The sequence below is a fragment of the Pleurodeles waltl genome, chromosome 8 (genome assembly GCF_031143425.1).
Source record: "Pleurodeles waltl isolate 20211129_DDA chromosome 8, aPleWal1.hap1.20221129, whole genome shotgun sequence".
NCBI classification, from domain to species: Eukaryota; Metazoa; Chordata; class Amphibia; order Caudata; family Salamandridae; genus Pleurodeles; species Pleurodeles waltl.
In genome coordinates this window covers 122,998,732-123,021,809 of record NC_090447.1, presented here as the reverse complement: position 1 = coordinate 123,021,809, position 23,078 = coordinate 122,998,732, and the positions used below count along the sequence as shown (strand labels likewise).

The window sequence follows — 23,078 nt, the reverse complement described above, 5'->3', positions numbered from 1 at the left end:
CTTACTGCGAAGGTGCGAGAGTTCAAGGTCTCTATCAGTCCAGGAGGCCACTTGGGTTTCCACCGTTGCCACTCGTTGGTCGAGTCCGGATATCTGCGATTGGAAGCCGGCTATATCCAAGCGCATGGATCTCGTCTCCGCCGTCAGCATCACCATGGCATTGTCCATACCTTCCAATTTACGACCTACCGCCGATATCTCCTGCAGTATGCGGTCCATTGTCACACCTTGCATGTCATCTGCCATGTTGGCGCAGGGGGGGGGGCAGAGGGTCCTCTGTTGGGGGATGTTTCTGCTGGCGGAGGGCTTCAGAAAATAGTAGTTGTCGGGCTGTTTTACCTGTTGCTTTTCCTGTCGCCTTGCCTCTGGGCATTGCGGGCTCCCCCGTTCAGGCTGGGATCGAAGGGGTGTCTCATGCCACCTAATGCAGCCATAACACCAACCTCAAGGGGAATCTACAATTCTTGGCTAAAGAACAAACGCTCTAGCTATAGGAATGCTTACAAACACTGTAATATTTGTCCTTGACTCACACTATATACACACCAGGAAAAATAAGGTTACTTTAAATCAGTGATTTGTAGAGGGGAGAGCTACTGCACTCTGTTCACTGCCCCCACATAATTTCTGTAAAATGTTGGTAGTGCTCCTATCTACATTGGGGCACCACAAAGTAGAAAACGTATGCAAATCAGCACACGAAGGGCATTATGGGGTGCTCCTTGTCAGGAGCAGTGACTAATAAATGAGCAGCTCTAGACGCTCATTTAATACTTCTTTCATGTTTTGAATATAATTTTTTTTGGGTGTCCTGGGCCCACCCGGGGCCCCTACAGCTTTCCATTCTGTTGGTAGCCACATGGGGAGCCCAAAGGCCCTCATTGCCCCCCCCCCCCACACACCCATGCTGGGGTTCGGGTGGGAGCCGGCTACAGTGTTATGGCTCTTTTTAAGATTTATTTGGTGGGCATTCAGGAAATTTTTTGTTGTTGTGGTTTTTAATAAAGAACCTAGTGGCAGTGTAGGAAGCCCACTCCTGTGCTGCTGAGCTGGCTTCCAGCCTTCCAGCACACTTAATGCTGGTGCGACAGCCATTAGCTTACTTCCCCCTGCCTGATCCCAGTGTCGCAGTGTGGGAGGTGCAATATATGCCACCCTTCGCTGTCTCTTGGGGTTACAAGCAATGCATGCCTGTCTTCAATTTTTTTTAATTTTTTTTTTTTTTTTTAGAAAAAAGAGAATGTGCTGACTGCCCTCAGGCTTTGGAAAGGGGCAAAACTGCAGTTTTTCAAAATTATTTTTACTGCTTAGCAGAGTGTTTCAGTGGTATTTTTGTTTCTTTTTTTGATTTTGTCCCGAGAAGGTCCTTGTGGCAGTTCCCCTCCCCCCTGGTCCCACAAGGCCTACAGGGCCAGGCTATTCCTCCCCTATATGTTTTTACTTTTTACTCACTACGACATGGGGACAGAGTCCCTGAGTCCTTACATGGCTGCCAAGCAACTTTGTAGATACTGAGGGCAGCCAGTCAAATCCTATCTTTTGATGTACCATTCCTTTGGTACTACCGCTGCCTTAAATATCTATAACTTTTGAGCCTTAATTTCTCAAATACTGCTGACTGGATTTACACCAAATCACCCAAAAGCACACTTTCTAGGTAAAGCTCTAGCTTTCTGCCAAATTTGGTGTAATTCCATTCGGCGCTTTTTGCTGTAGCGTCGTTCAAAATTCATACTGGAAATTGCTTGAGCAAAAATGCAGTTTTGGGACCCCTCCCTTTAACGACCCCCCCCGCCTTACAATTCGTAATACATTATACAACACTTTTCATAAAGAGTCTAACAATGATCCTCACACTGAACATCTACCCCAGTGTTTGTTGGAGAGTGTGACCAATACCAATATCCTTGCCTACTATTGTATTTTGTGACATTTCACTATACCTGTGTCCAGCTTGAGACACAGTGTGATGACAGTCCACTTCTAGAGGCCTATTGGTTTAACAAATGCTTTTTACAATGAATAAGCAGGACTGTTCCCCTTGTATAAATGTTCATAATAGGCAGATCAGACCTATGGCACTTTTCCCAGTGAACCAGTCGGGCACATAGCCTTTATCAGTGGCTTTCTACTATAAGCAACACAGACCTGGTGTACTATACACGCACTCCTTTTCACTCAATTTAATTCTGTACACAAGGAAAGCAACGTGTTGGGGGGTCAGTGGCGTAAAGAAACTGTGGGGGCTACTCTGCAAAGAACATGGAGGGGCCCCCTCTGGACTCAGGCCAGGTGTTGTGCTGAGTGGGCCCTCTGGAGCTTGGATCCTCGCCCCCCCTGCACCGCGGGGTGTTTGTTACGCCACTGGTGTGGGAGCCTAAGTCCCTCTCTCAATAGTATTTTAAAAAGTATTTTCTGTTGCTCTCATGAAGTTTGCGATGTGAATCGAGAGCTAAAAAGGCAGCATCCTAAATGACTTACCACTGTCAAGTCAGGGAAAGACATTGACAGGAAAGGAGGGCCCAGTAGGGCTGGGAAAAGTGAATAGTTTACTTCTCTTTCACCCTTGCACACTACCAATGAACATTACTGAACTCATCAGCAGTTATGCTTCTATGGTCATTTGAGCACGGAATTAAAGTATCATAAAATACACCATAGAATAATACATAATATAAACTAAACTAAAAGGTTAAAAAAAAGTTTTGTACTAAAGTAGTCGCCCTTAATTTAGCAACCTGAACAAAAAGAGTCCAACTGCGGAACAAATCAGTAATGGGGACTGTATTTATACGTGTTAAAAAAAAGACTCTGCAATTCGTGAATCCTTAGTGTCTTGGTATAGGAATTAGTCGATCTGTGGATGTGACTGAAAGGCATAAAGAGAATCGTCTTGTGAGCCGAACAACTGTCACAAGGACTACCTCACCTGTGTCTTCAACAGTGAGAGTTTGACGATCCTGCCACCACTGTGGCGTTGTAGCACAGAAAACTGGAGATTTAATGCACCGCAGGCGAAGCTAACCTAAGTCAATGTATAGCTTTTAGTCTTAAATGTATGTTGTGCAAGCCTGGTTGATGCAATGAATTTTAACCAACATACTTCCCACCTGTCCTTTATGATACGTAGACCATTTCATTGCAAGACGGGTAACAACATGCTTGCTGAATTTCAGGTGCACGGTACTTGTATACAGAAAGTGATGGATGGAATTCTAGGATTAATCTCAGACACTGGTAAATCCTTGTGGCCACCTCTCAGTCCATCGTTATTTTGCGCACCTTGCCACCTCAGTTTGGACCCAGCCAGGGACTTGTATGTCCAGACATGGGTCCCGTGCATACCGTGTCACTGGAACCAAGCTATGACTGGTTGATGAGTCCTAACTGGGTTGAAACAGGACCTGGGTTGCTCGTGTTCCAGTTCATGGAGAACCTGGCCTGGCAGTTTGCGCTGTACTGTTCCTATTGGAGCAAAGTCCAGACTGATTTGCACATGGCTGGGTCCAAGCTGAGGTGGCATCATGTGCAAAATAACAATGGACTAGGATGTGGCCCGAGTAAATTACCAGTGGCTGAGAATAATTTGAGCATTCCATCCATCAATTTCTTTGTATACGTTTGAGGTCCTAGTAAGCAGAAGGTTGTGCTGCATGCTTCTGACATGGTACTGCTTAGTGGCAGTCCCACAGGTGTCTATCCAGCTGGGGAATTGTGTCTGCTACTTGCCCAGCATTTTCTAGATGCACAGGGTAATCCCGAAAATGACAGCTCTAGCTAATCATGTACTTTCATGATCTATTGCAGAAAAATTTATATTCGCCCATCCCAGAGACAACTATAGTCTCCTTGCTGCAAGACGTGTGTTAGAAGGAAACCTTTTGAGACACTCATCATTTCACCAAAATCGTAGAGGTATCAAAAATAACATTGCACACAATGTCCTGCTGATGGCATCAGAGGTTGAGAGACAGCATGTCCTTTGAACGTAATGACATCACAGAAGCTTGTGTTACACAGCAGTTGCCTCAACTAAAATTACCGGAAGTTGATATGAATGTACTAGAGCACCTATAAGTCTAATAAATAATTGCAAACCTTACAGATGTTGATAAAATGCAGACATATGAGTCCAAGTGGACGGTAGATGTTGCTGTTATAACCACAAATTAATGCCCCTTCTGTCAATTACAGCTTCCAATAGTCTGCCCTTTGGTTGGTTATTGGAACCTACAATGGGGTGGGGAGGGGTGTGGTGGTACAGACTGGGGTGGGGGAGAGGACATGTACAAAGTGCCCCATAGGAGATAGTGCATCATGAAACATCACATTTAAACCCGGGAGCCTGAGGAAGCGTTCAGCCCCTGCAGACCCCCTAAATTGCATCCATGTAGTAAGGAAAATCATTACAATTGAGAGTGTAAATGCTATTAACTCCTGTTACTGTGCACTGGTAGGTTCTGACGAAAATGCTACATGTGCTGTTAAAAGCAAGAATTGGCAGAGCTAGTAGCTCTGTCTTGTATTTTCAGATACTGCTAAACATTAAAAAAGAACTTGCAACAATGACAAAATGAAGAATAAACCATTGCTTTGGGCATACAATGTCTGTATGGGGTAAATATTTTAATGTGCGATGACTCAGTTTACTTTTGGGATGTCAATTAATTTTTCTTGCATTTGAATACAACCACTTCATAGGAGGCGGAATCATGCACAAACATCCAATAGCATGAGGTGAGAGAGAAATAATCCTTTAGGTGGAGATGATGACGCAGAAATTAAGGTTTTACATTTATTAGCGCATAATCGTAGTGTTGCAATAATCAAGTGTGACTTTAACCGAACTAATAAAGATTGTACGGGGACAAATGTGCCCTCAGAGTAGTTCGCCAACATTTATAAGCGTGCTTTATATAACGTGATGTATTAGAATTGTACTAATCTGACATAACCGTAAACGAGTGCCATGATTTGCTTGTTTGAAATGTTTTAGCTTAGCATAACTTTAGTGGAGGCTTCGGCCTAGTTGCCTTGTCTCACGGTTTAGATGCTCGTGTTTTTCTAATGTGCTATTAAACGTGTATTCTTGCTTGAAGCTGTACTTTTCCAGTGAGATCGGTTCACATGCTTATCTTTAAGGTTTCGTGCCAGCCTGGCATCTTCTTCTTTGCTCCAAGGTCAATCTGCAGGTGCGGACAATGGAAGCTCTGAAAGTGAGTTAATTGGTAAAATATGTTGCAACTTACGTTCCCGACTCCAAGGATAATGTATGCCTAGGTAGAAGCTTGAGAACTGTTGTTTTTGATTGGACAATTTGAAGCCAACCTATGAACCCTCCAATGGAAGACCCTACTGGATTTTAACTGTTGTTTATTTAAACCCGGTGCACAAGAAGAAAGCAGCCAATTTTTTTTGCCATTACCCGCCTTTAGCCATTTTGCAGGACATTGCAGCCATTATGGCCCATCTTGCCGACTTCGTCATTTTGCCATCTTCTACGATGCCAATTGATGTTCGATGCCATTTTGAATGAGACTTTGATGCTTTCTCTAATCGAGAGAAAGAGACTTTAAGAAATTCTTGCCCTAGAGACTTTAACTTTGAACTACCCCTTTGCATGAAGTAGTAGTTTATCTTGCCGCCGTGAGGCAATTGCCCCGTCCACCTTGCCCCTTTGCCCCGTCCCATGCTGATTGGAAAACCGGTACCTGTGAGACGAAGACTTCCTTGAATGCTGATTGTAATTGGTAAATATGAAAGGAAAATGTACAATTGCATTGTGTTTCTTTTAGGTAACCAACTGCTGATTTTGATAAGAGCCCTAGCTAGGAGTTTTCTAAATTAATGTTGCTAAATTGTTTTTGCATGAAGTCCCACATGCAGATGCTAATTTGAGGTTAGAGGAGGATTCATTTGTTGCACAATGCAATTTGAGACCTTGTTATGCTGACTAATGTATGAAATTAGCTCATTACAGATTATAGTTTTAGTGATTTGCGTTGCTATTATCGAATGCATTGTTATTCAAATGCTGCATAGATTGCATCTTTTTCGCCGTTATGGACAGCTATTAATGTTCATTTACATATATCATTTGGTGTTGAGACATATCTATATTGTGCTAGCTTTGTTAATATAGGGAAATAAATTCATTAACTTTGAATAAACTGGTGTGGTTATTCATGGCCGAAAGTTCATGGTTCGCCGAAATGTTTTCTGGATTAATTGTTAAGTGTTGTGTTGATCAGGGTATTGCTTATGTTCGTTATTGATTATTGATTTGATTAAATTGATTGATCTCGGGTGAAGAGAGTCCCACTTGGTCAAAAGATTAATCGACCCGAAGAGCGTCCAAATACAGGTAAATTATTAGTACGGAACGCTCTATCAGAGATGGAAGCAAACAGTAGGGCATTTAAACAGCTGCACTGTGAAGCCAGACCTAAAAATGTGCTTTATCTGTTATGCATGTTTTGCAGATATCATTTTCTGTGGTGAAAATGACAGGTCTTCTAATGAAAACAAAAGTTTAATTTATAAAGGAAAATGCATAATTTTCAAATGTTTTAGCGAAAGTCGTCCCCCTTCTCAGCTATCCACTTTTTTCACTAGTTATTTGTATTCTTTTGATGTCGTTAATAAGAGTGTTTCAGGTGCATATTGCTTGAGAAGCAAAAAAAAAAGTGAAATGGGCTCCAGTAAAAGTAAGCATGATTTGCAAATGTGACCTTTCAGCAGCTTGAGTAGTTTTTTTAAAATTTACGGTGGCTCACATATGGTTTCGATTGTGCTCAACATATGAGCAAGGAGGAAGCTGAGTAACCCACTCTAGGCCGCTTCTTAATACTTAAATTGCTTTCCCGTTTAGTCATCCACGTTTGAATAGTTTACCATTGACTTACTGTACATCTGCGACCAAGTCCTTCCGATGACCTAGTTCTTTGGAAATATTGTCTTCCGTTCAGTTGTCTGGAGATTTGAAAGCAATGCTTAAACATTACAGTCCAAGGAATTTATATGAACTGATGGACGCAAAATGCCATTCCTTTAAGATTGGAAAAGTTTACATCCTCCAGGCCAAAGGTTTGACTTTCACTACTTGTCCCTGTATCTGTCATATCTGCATACTGTAATTGCATCATTTCCGTATTAAATGCTGCAGTACCAGACTTTTTAACAGTTAGTTTCTGACCACACATACAGTTCAACACTATTAACCTATTGAAACAATCTCATGTCCTGGGGAGAAAAAAGACAATTTGAAAAACGTTAATGGCGGCCTGCCTTAAATCTCCAGTGCCTGACTCCAAGATGGCTTCTACTGAGACACTGTTCATCAGCCTGCCTCCCACACTAATATTATGTAGGAGGGCAGATACTGAGGTAGCAGGTTAGAACATGTAGCAGACCCCTCCTCATGTGCAAGGGGGTGACAGACGAATTGATGTGGCTGCTTACTGGGCGAATTCTTCTGCAGAGCTCAGAAGGAAAGGGCTTGTAAAAGAACATAGATCATTATTACCTCATGAGACCTACGTTTGTTTTCAGACAGTTCCCAGGGACCATAGAGAGTGTCGTGGAACGCAAAAAGGCACCGTGAGACTGCCCCTTCAAGCCTGTCTGCAGTGTGTAGAGCCACTGCTGCACGTCTGATGTAACTCTAAATAGACAAAACCATGGCAAAGATTTCTTTATTTTTTATTTTTTCATCTGTCTCATTTTTACACTTTTGAAGTTTGTAGAAGGGTTCTTTTGTATAGATCGGTTCAAAATTACACAAATTAAAGACAATGAAGGTTTCATTTGTTTAACCAACAAAAATAACACATTCAACTTAAAGGATCAAAGCAATACCAGTATGGAAAACGAGCATTGCCAATTTATCTGGCTTTTAAGTGTCAACGCTTTAAGCAACAAGCATTCCCAAATACTCTCTATATGTATTTTCTTCACCAATGCTGTTTTACACATTAGTGCCACACCAGATGGCTTTTCAAGTACCATAGAAACAATTAGCAAATAAGGATTGCTTTCTGCATGGTATGCAAATAGGAGATAAAGAATCTAAGGTGAGAAACAGTGTGATGATTCAGTTTACTTTTCAGATCAAAAGAGTTCCCAGTGGAAGCACTGCAGAATGATACTCCAACAGCACGAGGTGGGAGGGAACTATTGCGGTGGGTGAATCCAAAATAATTGGTAAAATTAGGTGTTGCAGACAGAGGCACTATCAAGCCAGACCTAAAAGTTAATAACGCTGTCAAGCTGTGGGAGATGGCATACATAAATGCACCATTAAGAGGAGTACTAGACAGATAGGCCATCTGCTGTTTAAAATGGACATTATAAACATACAGTATGTGCCGGTCCAGACATCAAAAAATTCTTATGCCTATCCTTTAAAAAAAAAAAAAAGGCTTTTCAGTGAAACCTCGATAAGGTAAATTGTAATGATGTATTAGCATTTATGTTTCAAACAGGAAATCTGCTTAAAAGGAGGTGTGTTGGTGGTTTGCTACATGCAGCCCGATTCAGAGATGCTGATCTGCCCTGGTTAATTGGGTTGACGTTTGCAATGGACCGTATGCTAAGCCTGATAGTACCTCGCACAAGTTTTGTACATTTCACGTAGCACAGAGAAGGCTGATGAACCTGGGAAGCCATCCAACCCCAGCAGTCTGCCTACTTCCACCATGATCTAAAGATACATGTGGTACAGATGGGCCTGCTGAACCTGGAAAGACATCCAACCACAGCACCCAGGCTACTTCCACTGTGATCTGAAGAGAGAGAGGCGTGACTGACCTCAGAAGCAAAAAGGTGTACATCTCGAGACAAAAAAAATAATAATTCTTTAATAGAACAGCCTCTTTTCTGTGGCACTCTCTCCCATCTGAACTAAGACCTCATTGGGTGCTGCAAAAATTGGAAAATCTTCCTTTTCGGTACTTACCTCAACTCATAACTTTGTTCTCCACCCACTTAACAACAATGCATAGCAAAAATTTTCACTAAAACAAGGTCATAAGTACTATATACTTTTATTGCTGGTTACTGACACTTCTATTGCTCTCTCCCGGTTCACTAGTTATCTGTGTCTTGTAAAGTTGCTTTTTTTTATCGTGAGCCCGGTTTTCACTGTTTGCGCTTTGCAAAATGCCCAGAGACTCTGTGAGAAAAGCTGTGCTATATAAAATCATAAATAACATGAAAGTGATCCATAGCTTTTATATCCTCTTCATGGAATCAAAATAGCAGGTTGGCACACTGCACATCGATCTGCATACTGTATCTTTGCTTTAATGAGATAAGAGGCGAGGCTTGATCTGACTGGCAGTGTACTCTAGGCACCACCACAAAGAGCCTTGCATTTGCATTCAGCTCTTATTCTGGAAGTCTCCTTGATGAGCAGCTGTGTGTTTACAAGAGCATTTCTTTTCTCTCCGGCAGCAAACAAAAAGAAAGAAAAAGAGCGTCCAGAAATTTCTCTTCCTTCAGACTTTGAGCACACCATCCACGTCGGCTTTGATGCTGTGACGGGGGAGTTCACGGTACGTTATAGTGAGAAACTTCAAACATGTATGTAGTGTATTTCCCCCCCCCACGCACAAATGTCTTGGACTTGTCATACGGTAAGTTTGTCGATGTGCTTCCACTGTACTGTGCACACATCTCACTTCAGACAAGATGATCTTTCTCTGACTCATGGGTAATTAAAATGTTTTAGGGTGCGCAATTGCTGTCACCTGCGGGCACTTACCCCGAAGTCTCCTTGCTAGACAGTATGGGGCAAGGGACCTGTTGTATGAAATTTTCAAGAGAAGGGGGTGAATGTGCAAATTTGTTTTGCTGTCTTGGCCTCTGGTGCTTTTGTTGTTTTAGACTGAAACAGTGTATGGTGAGCAGTCACAGGTATCCAAGGGATTAGTGGGAGGAGCTTGTTTTATAGGTAGGTGGGGCGCAAAACCATGCACACCTGCGCAGTACTACTATCATCACAACCAGGGCAGTTTGTATCTAAGGGTACTTTCTCCAGCTGTGTGGTAGAGGCCTAACAAATGTCAGCTTTATGGAACATAGTAAGCAGTATTCCAATGTTTTAGGCACACCAGAAAGCCAAGCCACCCTCTGCAGAATCACAAAGTGTTTGGTTTTGGCAGGCTTTTCCTTAGGTCTTCTGGGTATTTTCTAAAAAACAGAATGCGGGTGTCTTCCAAGAACCAAATAATTGTTAGGAAGCATTGATGACATGCAGGTGGGGGCTTTAAATAAGCCTGAGTCTGTCCCTTCATAACTGGTCACTGTACGCGCTGGAAACGTGTGCTAAATATCTGAGGCAACCCTCTTCTAGGACATGTGCCCTAGAGGGGAAGGCAGAAGAGAATTGTTCTCTTATAGAAAATGTCATTACAGAATACAGTCCAGACATTTTCTGCAGGCCAGTGAGAGGAAAGGAGATCTTCCACCATCCAATAGATTATTTAGTCTGAATTTGAAAATACATGCTATAAATTGGGCAATGATATGTTCCTTTACACTGTTGACAAACTGCTGATTATTATAATTGTTGCTCTCATTGTTATTGTACTATTGGTAGTATTATTGGCATTGTTATTATAATTTTTCTGTGAGATATTGCGTTAGATTTCTCACCAAAGTATGAATACCCTAAACTAAATTTTCTAGAGATTTCTTTCAGAAAGGTACACCTGTGTTATCTAAATAATTGTTCGCCAGGAGCTTGCGCCTATTAAAAACCTACTCGTCGGGTATACCATGCTTCAGGGACCTGTGGGAATACATTTTCGAGTCCCCATCTGTAGGAAGTTGGCTCTGTATGCACTATTTCAAAGTAAGGAATAGTATGCACAGAGTCCAAGGGTTCCCCTTAGAGGTAAGATAGTGGCAAAAAGAGATAATACTAATGCTCTATTTTGTGGTAGTGTGGTCGAGCAGTAGGCTTATCAAAGGAGTAGTGTTAAGCATTTGTTGTACATACACACAGGCAATAAATGAGGAACACACACTCAGAGACAAATCCAGGCCAATAGGTTTTTGTTATAGAAAAATATCTTTTCTTAGTTTATTTTAAGAACCACAGGTTCAAATTCTACATGTAATATCTCATTTGAAAGGTATTGCAGGTAAGTACTCTAGGAACTTTGAATAATCACAATAGCATATATACTTTTTACATAAAACACAATAAGCTGTTTTAAAAGTGGACACAGTGCAATTTTCACAGTTCCTGGGGGAGGTAAAGTATTGTTAGTTCTTGCAGGTAAGTAAACCACCTACGGGGTTCAAATTGGGGTCCAAGGTAGCCCACCGTTGGGGGTTCAGAGCAACCCCAAAGTCACCACACCAGCAGCTCAGGGCCGGTCAGGTGCAGAGTTCAAAGTGGTGCCCAAAACACATAGGCTTCAATGGAGAAGGGGGTGCCCCGGTTCCAGTCTGCCAGCAGGTAAGTACCCGCGTCTTCGGAGGGCAGACCAGGGGGGTTTTGTAGGGCACCGGGGGGGACACAAGTCCACACAAAAAGTACACCCTCAGCAGCGCGGGGGCGGCCGGGTGCAGTGTGCAAACAAGCGTCGGGTTCGCAATAGGATTCAATGGGAGACCAGGGGGTCTCTTCAGCGGTGCAAGCAGGTAAGGGGGGGGCTCCTCGGGGTAGCCACCACCTGGGCAAGGGAGAGGGCCTCCTGGGGGTCACTCCTACACTGAAGTTCCGATCCTTCAGGTGCTGGGGGCTGCGGGTGCAGGGTCTTTTCCAGCCGTCGGGATTTTAGGGTCAGGCAGTCGCAGTCAGGGGGAGCCTCGGGATTCCCTCTGCAGGCGTCGCTGTGGGGGATCAGGGGGGACAACTTTGGTTACTCACAGTCTCGGAGTCGCCGGAGGGTCCTCCCTGAGGTGTTGTTTCTCCACCAGTCGAGTCGAGGTCGCCGGGTGCAGTGTTGCAAGTCTCACGCTTCTAGCGGGAATTGCAGGGGTCTTTAAATCTGCTCCTCTGGATACAAAGTTGCAGTCTTTGTTGAACAGGGCCGCTGTTCTCTGGAGTTTCTTGGTTTCTTGGAAGCAGGGCAGTCCTCTGAGGATTCAGAGGTCGCTGGTCCTGGGGAAAGCGTTGCTGGAGCAGTTTTCTTTGGAAGGCAGGAGACAGGCCGGTAGGACTGGGGCCAAAGCAGTTGGTGTCTTCTTTCTTCTTCTGCAGGGGTTTTTCCTCTCAGCAGTCCTCTTCTTCTGTAAGTTGCAGGAATCTAAATTCTTAGGTTCTGGGGAGCCCCTAAATACTGAATTTAGGGGTGTGTTTAGGTCTGGGAGGGCAGTAGCCAATGGCTACTGTCCTCGAGGGTGGGTACACCCTCTTTGTGCCTCCTCCCAAGGGGAGGGGGGCACATTCCTATCCCTATTGGGGGAATCCTCCATCTGCAAGATGGAGGATTTCTAAAAGTTAGTCACTTCAGCTCAGGACACCTTAGGGGCTGTCCTGACTGGCCAGTGACTCCTCCTTGTTATTCTCATTATCTCCTCCGGCCTTGCCGCCAAAAGTGGGGCCATGACCGGAGGGGGCGGGCAACTCCACTAGCTGGAGTGCCCTGTGGTGCTGGAACAAAGGGGGTAAGCCTTTGAGGCTCACCGCCAGGAGTTACAGCTCCTGCCTGGGGGAGGGGATAGCATCTCCACCCAGTGCAGGCTTTGTTACAGGCTACAGAGTGACAAAGGCACTCTCCCCATGTGGCCAGCAACATGTTTTGAGTGTGGCAGGCTGCTAGAACCAGTCAGCCTACACGGGTAGGTGGATTAGGTTTCAGAGGGCACCTCTAAGGTGCCCTCTGGGGTGTATTTTACAATAAAATGTACACTGGCATCAGTGTGCATTTATTGTGCTGAGAACTTTGATACCAAACTTCCCAGTTTTCAGTGTAGCCATTATGGTGCTGTGGAGTCCGTGTTTGACAGACTCCCAGACCATATACTCTTATGGCTACCCTGCACTTACAATGTCTAAGGTTTGGCTTAGACACTGTAGGGGCACAGTGCTCATGCACTGGTGCCCACACCTATGGTATAGTGCACCCTGCCTTAGGGCTGTAAGGCCTACTAGAGGGGTGACTTATCTATACTGCATAGGCAGTGTGAGGTTGGCATGGCACCCTGAGGGGAGTGCCATGTCGACTTACTCGTTTTGTCCTCACCAGCACACACAAGCTGGCAAGCAGTGTGTCTTGTGCTGAGTGAGGGGTCCCCAGGGTGGCATAAGATATGCTGCAGCCCTTAGAGACCTTCCCTAGAATCAGGGCCCTTGGTACCAGGGGTACCAGTTACAAGGGACTTACCTGGATGCCAGGGTGTGCCAATTGTGGAATCAAAAGTACAGGTTAGGGAAAGAACACTGGTGCTGGGGCCTGGTTAGCAGGCCTCAGCACACTTTCAATTCAAAACATAGCATCAGCAAAGGCAAAATGTCAGGGGGTAACCATGCCAAGGAGGCATTTCCTTACACAACACAAACCCCCCCCCCCCCCCCAAACGAAAGAGGATGAGACTAACCTTTCCCAAGAGAGTCTTCATTTTCTAAGTGGAAGAACCTGGAAAGGCCATCTGCATTGGCATGGGCAGTCCCAGGTCTGTGTTCCACTATAAAGTCCATTCCCTGTAGGGAGATGGACCACCTCAACAGTTTTGGATTTTCACCTTTCATTTGCATCAGCCATCTGAGAGGTCTGTGGTCAGTTTGAACTAGGAAGTGAGTACCAAAGAGGTATGGTCTCAGCTTCTTCAGGGACCAAACCACAGCAAAGGCCTCCCTCTCAATGGCACTCCAACGCTGCTCCCTGGGGAGTAACCTCCTGCTAATGAAAGCAACAGGCTGGTCAAGGCCATCATCATTTGTTTGGGACAAAACTGCCCCTATCCCATGTTCAGAGGCATCTGTCTGCACAATGAACTGCTTGGAGTAATCTGGAGCTTTTAGAACTGGTGCTGTGCACATTGCTTGTTTCAGGGTGTCAAAGGCCTGTTGGCATTCTACAGTCCAGTTTACCTTCTTGGGCATTTACTTGGAGGTGAGTTCTGTGAGGGCTGTCACAATGGATCCATATCCCTTCACAAACCTCCTATAGTACCCAGTCAAGTCAAGGAATGCCCTCACTTGAGTCTGGGTTTTTGGAGCTGCCCAGTCCAGAATAGTCTGGATCTTAGGCTGGAGTGGCTGAACTTGGCCTCCACCTACAAGGTGTCCCAAGTAAACCACAGTTCCCTGCCCTATCTGGCATTTGGATGCCTTGATAGAGAGGCCTGCAGATTGCAGAGCCTTCAAAACCTTCTTCAGGTGGACCAGGTGATCCTGCCAGTTGGAGCTAAAGACCGCAATATCGTCAAGATAAGCTGCACTAAAGGACTCCAAGCCAGCAAGGACTTGATTCACCAACCTTTGGAAGGTGGCAGGGGCATTCTTTAAACCAAAGGGAATAACAGTGAACTGATAATGCCCATCAGGTGTGGAGAATGCTGTCTTTTCTTTTGCTCCAGGTGCCATTTTGATTTGCCAGTACCCTGCTGTTAAGTCAAAGGTACTTAAGAATTTGGCAGCACCTAATTTGTCTATCAGTTCATCAGCTCTAGGAATGGGATGGGCATCTGTCTTGGTGACAGAATTAAGTCCTCTGTAGTCCACACAAAACCTCATCTCTCTCTTTCCATCTTTGGTGTGAGGTTTGGGGACTAAGACCACTGGGCTAGGACCTTCCTGCAGTCAGATTGCTGTTGGCCAGAGAGGGTGTCTGAATAGATCACTCCATCTACTGAGCCATCATTAGGGTTTGATGATAGAAGATCAGGGAGAGGCTCACTCTCAGCTTCCTGATCATCATATGTTACCATTAACAGATTCACATCAGCCCTGTCATGGAAGAGCTTAAGGCGGTTCACATGGATCACCCTCTTGGGGCTCCTGCTTGTGCCCAGGTCTACCAGGTAGGTGACCTGACTCTTCCTCTCTAGTACTGGGTAAGGGCCACTCCATTTGTCCTGAAGTGCCCTGGGAGCCACAGGCTCCAAAACCCAGACTTTCTGCCCTGGTTGAAATTCAATCAGTGCAGCCTTTTGGTCATACCAAAACTTCTGGAGCTGTTGGCTGGCCTCAAGGTTTTTACTTGCCTTTTCCATGTACTCTGCCATCCTTGAGCGAAGGCCAAGTACATAGTCCACTATGTCTTGTTTAGGCTCATGAAGAGGTCTCTCCCAGCCTTCTTTCACAAGAGCAAGTGGTCCCCTTACAGGGTGGCCAAACAGAAGTTCAAAGGGTGAGAATCCTACTCCCTTCTGAGGCACCTCTCTGTAAGCGAAGAGCAGACATGGCAAGAGGACATCCCATCTCCTTTAGAGTTTTTCTGGGAGCCCCATGATCATGCCCTTTAATGTCTTGTTGAATCTCTCAACGAGGCCATTAGTTTGTGGATGATAGGGTGTAGTGAATTTATAAGTCACTCCACACTCATTCCACATGTGTTTCAGGTATGCTGACATGAAGTTGGTACCTCTGTCAGACACCACCTCCTTAGGGAAGCCCACTCTGGTAAAGATACCAATGAGGGCCTTGGCTACTGCAGGGGCAGTAGTCGACCTAAGGGGAATAGCTTCAGGATACCTAGTAGCAAGATCCACTACTACTAGGATGTACATATTTCCTGAGGCTGTGGGAGGTTCAAGTGGACCCACTATGTCCACACCCACTCTTTCAAAGGGGACCCCCACCACTGGAAGTGGAATGAGGGGGGCCTTTGGATGTCCACCTGTCTTACCACTGGCTTGACAGGTGGTACAGGAGACACAAAACTCCTTAACTTTCTGGGACATGTTGGGCCAGTAGAAGTGGTTGACTAGTCTCTCCCACGTCTTGGTTTGTCCCAAATGCCCAGCAAGGGGAATATCGTGGGCTAAGGTCAGAATGAACTCTCTGAACTCCTGAGGCACTACCACTCTCCTAGTGGCACCAGGTTTGGGATCTCTTGCCTCAGTGTACAGGAGCCCATCTTCCCAATAGACCCTATGTGTTCCAGTTTTCTTGCCATTGGACTCTTCAGCAGCTTGCTGCCTAAGGCCTTCAAGAGAGGGACAGGTTTCTTGCCCCTTACACAACTGTTCCCTTGAGGGTCCCCCTGGGCCTAAGAGCTCAACCTGATAAGGTTCCAACTCCATAGGCTCAGTTCCCTCAGAGGGCAGAGCTTCTTCCTGAGAAGAGAGGTTCTCTTTTTGTTGTTGTGTTGCAGCTGGTTTCCCAGCTGACTTTCCTTTTCTCTTGGTAGGCTGGTCCCTTTTTCCAGACTCCAGCTCTACTTTTTCACCCTGAGCCTTGCACTGTGCCCTTGTCTTGACACACACCAGTTCAGGGATACCCAGCATGGCTGCATGGGTTTTAAGTTCTACCTCAGCCCATGCTGAGGACTCCAGGTCATTTCCAAGCAAACAGTCTACTGGGATATTTGAGGAGCCCACCACCTGTTTCAGGCCATTGACCCCTCCCCACTCTAAAGTTACCATAGCCATGGGATTTACTTTAGTCTGATTGTCAGCGTTGGTGACTGGATAAGTTTGTCCAGCCAGGTATTGACCCGGGGAAACCGGTTTCTCTGTCACCATGGTGACACTGGCACCTGTATCCCTCAGGCCTTCTACACTTGTCCCAGTATTTTTGCATGTTAGGAGGCCAGGCAGCCAGTGTGGCTAAATCCACCCCACCCTCAGAGACTAATGTAGCTTCAGTGTGACACCTGATTTGCTCTGGGCACACTGTTGATCCCACTTGGAGACTGGCCACTCCAGTTTTAGCTGGAGTGGAGTTAGAAGTGGTACTTTTCTTGGGACAGGCCTTGTCTCCAGTTTGGTGTCCAGGCTGATTACAGCTACGACACCAGGCCTTCTTGGGATCAAAGTTTTTACCCTTGTACCCAAAATTGGTTTGTGAAGAGGCTCTGGGCCCACCCTCCTGTGCAGGTTTTTGGGGGCCTATAGAAGACTCTTTACTAATTTTGTTTTTGGATGTCTCAAAACTCTTCCCCTGGGTAGGCTTTGTGACCCCTTTCTTTTGGTCACCCCCTGTGGAAGTCTTGGTCACCCTAGTCTTGACCCAATGGTCCGCCTTCTTTCCCAATTCTTGGGGAGAAATTGGTCCTAGGTCTACCAGATGCTGATGCAGTTTATCATTGAAACAATTACTTAACAGGTGTTCTTTCATAAATAAATTGTACAGCCCATCATAATTATTTACACCACTGCCTTGAATCCAACCATCTAGTGTTTTCACTGAGTAGTCTACAAAATCAACCCAGGTCTGGCTCGAGGATTTTTGAGCCCCCCTGAATCTAATCCTATACTCCTCAGTGGAGAATCCAAAGCCCTCAATCAGGGTTCCCTTCATGGGGTCATAAGATTCTGCATCTTTTCCAGAGAGTGTGAGGAGTCTATCCCTACACTTTCCAGTGAACATTTCCCAAAGGAGATCACCCCAGTGAGATTTGTTCACTTTTCTGGTTACACAAGCCCTCTCAAAAGCTATGAACCATTTGGTGATGTCATCAACATCTTCATATTTAGTTACAATCCCTTTAGGGATTTTCAACATGTCAGGAGAATCTCTGACCCTAGTTATGTTGCTGCCACCATTGATGGGTCCTAGGCCCATCTCTTGTCTTTCCCTTTCTATGGCTAGGATCTGTCTTTCCAAAGCCAATCTTTTGGCCATCCTGGCTAACTGGATGTCCTCTTCACTGGAGTTATCCTCAGTGATTTCAGAGATGTTGGTCTCTCCTGTGAGGGAAACAGCATCTCTGGCTATTACATTTGGAGTCAGGGCTTGAGCAGCCCTGTTCTCCCTAAGTAGGACTGGAGGGGGGGAATTTCCCTCCAAGTCACTATCTTCATCCTCTGTTGCCATCCTCAGAGGGGTTGGCTCTTTCAAACTCTGCCAAAAGCTCCTGGAGCTGTTGTTTGGAAGGTCTGGGGCCCATTGTTATTTTCTTTATTTTACAGAGTGACCTTAGCTCCCTCATCTTAAGATGGAGGTAAGGGGTGATGTCGAGTTCCATCACATTCACATCTGTACTAGACATTATGCTTCTAAAAGTTGGAATACTTTTTAAGAATCTAAAACTAGTTCTAGGTTCTAATTCAAACTTTCACAAACTTTTAAACTCTAAAAGAAATGCTAAACAGGATCTTACACAAGGCCCTAGCAGGTCTTTAAGAATTTAGAAAAATAGCTCAAATTGCAAAAACTATTTCTAATGACAATTTTTGGAATTTGTCGTGTGATCAGGTATTGGCTGAGTAGTCCAGCAAATGCAAAGTCTTGTACCCCACCGCTGATCCACCAATGTAGGAAGTTGGCTCTGTATGCACTATTTCAAAGTAAGGAATAGTATGCACAGAGTCCAAGGGTTCCCCTTAGAGGTAAGATAGTGGCAAAAAGAGATAATACTAATGCTCTATTTTGTGGTAGTGTGGTCGAGCAGTAGGCTTATCAAAGGAGTAGTGTTAAGCATTTGTTGTACATACACACAGGCAATAAATGAGGAACACACACTCAGAGACAAATCCAGGCCAATAGGTTTTTGTTATAGACAAATATCTTTTCTTAGTTTATTTTAAGAACCACAGGTTCAAATTCTACATGTAATATCTTATTTGAAAGGTATTGCAGGTAAGTACTCTAGGAACTTTGAATAATCACAATAGTATATATACTTTTTACATAAAACACAATAAGCTGTTTTAAAAGTGGACACAGTGCAATTTTCACAGTTCCTGGGGGAGGTAAAGTATTGTTAGTTCTTGCAGGTAAGTAAACCACCTACGGGGTTCAAATTGGGGTCCAAGGTAGCCCACCGTTGGGGGTTCAGAGCAACCCCAAAGTCACCACACCAGCAGCTCAGGGCCGGTCAGGTGCAGAGTTCAAAGTGGTGCCCAAAACACATAGGCTTCAATGGAAAAGGGGGTGCCCCGGTTCCAGTCTGCCAGCAGGTAAGTACCCGCGTCTTCGGAGGGCAGACCAGGGGGGTTTTGTAGGGCACCGGGGGGGGACACAAGTCCACACAAAAAGTACACCCTCAGCAGCGCGGGGGCGGCCGGGTGAAGTGTGCAAACAAGCGTCGGGTTCGCAATAGGATTCAATGGGAGACCAGGGGGTCTCTTCAGCGGTGCAAGCAGGCAAGGGGGGGGGCTCCTCGGGGTAGCCACCACCTGGGCAAGGGAGAGGGCCTCCTGGGGGTCACTCCTGCACTGAAGTTCCGATCCTTCAGGTGCTGGGGGCTGCGGGTGCAGGGTCTTTTCCAGCCGTCGGGATTTTAGGGTCAGGCAGTCGCGGTCAGTGGGAGCCTCGGGATTCCCTCTGCAGGTGTCGCTGTGGGGGCTCAGGGGGGACAACTTTGGTTACTCACAGTCTCGGAGTCGCCGGAGGGTCCTCCCTGAGGTGTTGTTTCTCCACCAGTCGAGTCGAGGTCGCCGGGTGCAGTGTTGCAAGTCTCACACTTCTTGCGGGGATTGCAGGGGTCTTTAAATCTGCTCCTCTGGATACAAAGTTGCAGTCTTTGTTGAACAGGGCCGCTGTTCTCTGGAGTTTCTTGGTCTCTTGGAACCAGGGCAGTCCTCTGAGGATTCAGAGGTCGCTGGTCCTGGGGAAAGCGTCGCTGGAGCATTTTTCTGTGGAAGGCAGGAGACAGGCCAGTAGGACTGGGGCCAAAGCAGTTGGTGTCTTCTTTCTTCTTCTGCAGGGGTTTTTCAGCTCAGCAGTCCTCTTCTTCTGTAAGTTGCAGGAATCTAAATTCTTAGGTTCTGGGGAGCCCCTAAATACTGAATTTAGGGGTGTGTTTAGGTCTGGGAGGGCAGTAGCCAATGGCTACTGTCCTCGAGGGTGGGTACACCCTCTTTGTGCCTCCTCCCAAGAGGAGGGGGCACATTCCTATCCCTATTGGGGGAATCCTCCATCTGCAAGATGGAGGATTTCTAAAAGTTAGTCACTTCAGCTCAGGACACCCTAGGGGCTGTCCTGACTGGCCAGTGACTCCTCCTTGTTATTCTCATTATCTCCTCCGGCCTTGCCGCCAAAAGTGGGGCTGTGACCGGAGGGGGCGGGCAACTCCACTAGCTGGAGTGCCCTGTGGTGCTGGAACAAAGGGGGTAAGCCTTTGAGGCTCACCGCCAGGTGTTACAGCTCCTGCCTGGGGGAGGTGATAGCATCTCCACCCAGTGCAGGCTTTGTTACAGGCCACAGAGTGACAAAGGCACTCTCCCCATGTGGCCAGCAACATGTCTCGACAGTGGCAGGCTGCTAGAACCAGTCAGCCTACACGGGTAGTTGGATTAGGTTTCAGGGGGAACCTCTAAGGTGCCCTCTGGGGTGTATTTTACAATAAAATGTACACTGGCATCAGTGTGCATTTATTGTGCTGAGAAGTTTGATACCAAACTTCCCGGTTTTCAGTGTAGCCATTATGGTGCTGTGGAGTCTGTGTTTGACAGACTCCCAGACCATATACTCTTATGGCTACCCTGCACTTACAATGTCTAAGGTTTGGCTTAGACACTGTAGGGGCACAGTGCTCATGCACTGGTGCCCTCACCTATGGTATAGTGCACCCTGCCTTAGGGCTGTAAGGCCTACTAGAGGGGTGACTTATCTATACTGCATAGGCAGTGTGAGGTTGGCATGGCACCCTGAGGGGAGTGCCATGTCGACTTACTCGTTTTGTCCTCACCAGCACACACAAGCTGGCAAGCAGTGTGTCTTGTGCTGAGTGAGGGGTCCCCAGGGTGGCATAAGATATGCTGCAGCCCTTAGAGACCTTCCCTGGCATCAGGGCCCTTGGTACTAGGGGTACCAGTTACAAGGGACTTACCTGGATGCCAGGGTGTGCCAATTGTGGAATCAAAAGTACAGGTTAGGGAAAGAACACTGGTGCTGGGGCCTGGTTAGCAGGCCTCAGCACACTTTCAATTCAAAACATAGCATCAGCAAAGGCAAAAAGTCAGGGGGTAACCATGCCAAGGAGGCATTTCCTTACACCATCCACATGCACTAGTGTGAGGAAGAGAGATGTTATCTTTTGAGACATTTCGTGAGCCGAAAAAAAGAAAAAAACAATTCTGTATGCTTTCATTGTCAGACAATGCGGACTATAGAAATCTATCACAGTTACCCATTCCTTATGATGTGCAGAATTTACAATATTTGTTTTTGGCACTATATTTACCTGTAGCTTTTGGTTGTTATGTTACCAAAGAAATGGTGAACCTACACCAGTGATCCTGCCATAATTTAACTACTTTCACACCTGGGACATTCAAAACCACATATCAGGTTCGCCTGTTTTTTTTGTCTGGGAATTAAAACGAAGGACTGAGCAAGATTGATTTAAAAAATAATAATAAAAAAAAAATTTGAGAATCTTTTTTACATTTCTCTTTATATTGTGAACGTCCATAAAGATGGAGTGTGTGGGCTGCACCAATTATTAACCTGCTCTACAAGATGATAGAGGTAATATGGGTATATGAAAGATGTTTTACTGAAGATTTTCCAAACTCCTCTGACCCTGGTTGCCCAAACACCCCGGGTATTTGGACAAAATAAGAAAATATTGTGTGCACAAAATATCATATCGAGAATATTGAGACAAAAATATTGTGGAGGTAAGTTTCTATGAGAAACCAAAGTTTCACTATTCTTAACTCTACATACACGCACCTTGACGATATAGATGTGTGTGTGTGTGTGTGTGTGTGTATATATATATATGTATATCGTGTGTGTATGTATGTGTATATATATATATATATATATATATATAGTTAAAGTACGTAGATGTGGAGTTGTGAATTGTAAATCTATATTTACCTGTTCACACTTATCTTATCGATATTTTGATCCTCAGTATTTTTGACAGGATATGCTGTCCACACAATATTATTGTCATTGACATTATATCAGACATCCGCACCTTTACAAAAGAATTGTTACATTTGTGTGCCTTATATTCAACATTTCTTGCTAATATTGTTCTGAGTCACCAACACCTGAATATTGTAATAAAAGATTGGGTTTCCCAATGCACATCAACATGGGAGGAGCAGGTAAAATCACACCAGATAGTGACCTGGAAACCCACCTCAGATCATTTGATATAATAATATGCCTTCAGGAGACCTGGAGCCTTGGAGAAACACTACTGAAGGGCTACTCAGAATTCAGTCATCCCGTGGTAAAAGGGGAAACCAAAGGTAGGCCAAGAGGTGGGCTAAGTATTTATGTGTCTCTTAACAAGGCACTAAACAAAGCCGATCTGAAGTTAGATTCCTCCTTCATGCAAACAGGACAGATCAGCAACTGGAAATAGGATGCTTAAGTGAACGGTCTTAATAGTGAACGTCTACCTGAACCCAGAGGAGGATCGAAAGCAGAAGGCAACTGTATTCCTGGAACACACATTCCTTGAATTATATACTTTCCATCAGAGAGCTGAATGGATAATAGCTGGTGACTTTAATTTTAATCTGGCAAACTACTCAAAGAGTAGGAAGGGTGCATGTACCCTGGATGCCTGCCGGGGCATATCCAGACAGCTTTTCAAATATGCTAAAATAGCCACTGTTGGCAACCAATTGCTGTCTACAGATGAAGCCATGGGGCTCAGAGCACTAAACGGTAGGTTTGCAACAGACCGCCCAACGGCTGCAACACAAATAATAAAGTCAACAAAATGAGAGTTAGATTATATACCCGTTTCCTTGCACGTGTTTCAAAGGGTTACAATGTTTAAAGTCCATTACCGCAGCGATAGTTACCACCAACCCTTGATGGTAATGATAGAAAATGACAATGAACAGGTTGCACAGAGGTGTAATATAGGCCTCCAGGATGCAGGAAAGGCATGGAGTTGAGTAAGGTAGTTGGCGCTTGGCCAGGAAAAATACGAACAAAGAGCGAGCACGACCGGATTGATGTTATACATGCCTGAAAATCACAGAATAATAAACTTCCGTGGGCTGTGATCAACCAGCTAGAACTCAGCACAACTGTT

The 23,078-nt window shown here is 45.2% G+C and overlaps 1 protein-coding gene across 2 annotated transcripts in view; it reads left to right on the top strand.

The window, feature by feature from the left end:
* PAK1 (p21 (RAC1) activated kinase 1) overlaps positions 1 to 23,078 on the top strand; it is a 296,992-nt gene that overhangs the window by 142,856 nt on the left and 131,058 nt on the right. For both annotated transcript variants that reach the window (XM_069203912.1, XM_069203913.1), the window contains exon 4: positions 9,454 to 9,554. In XM_069203912.1, coding sequence (XP_069060013.1) covers positions 9,454 to 9,554 — 101 coding nt within the window. The remainder of the gene's footprint in view (positions 1 to 9,453; positions 9,555 to 23,078) is intronic.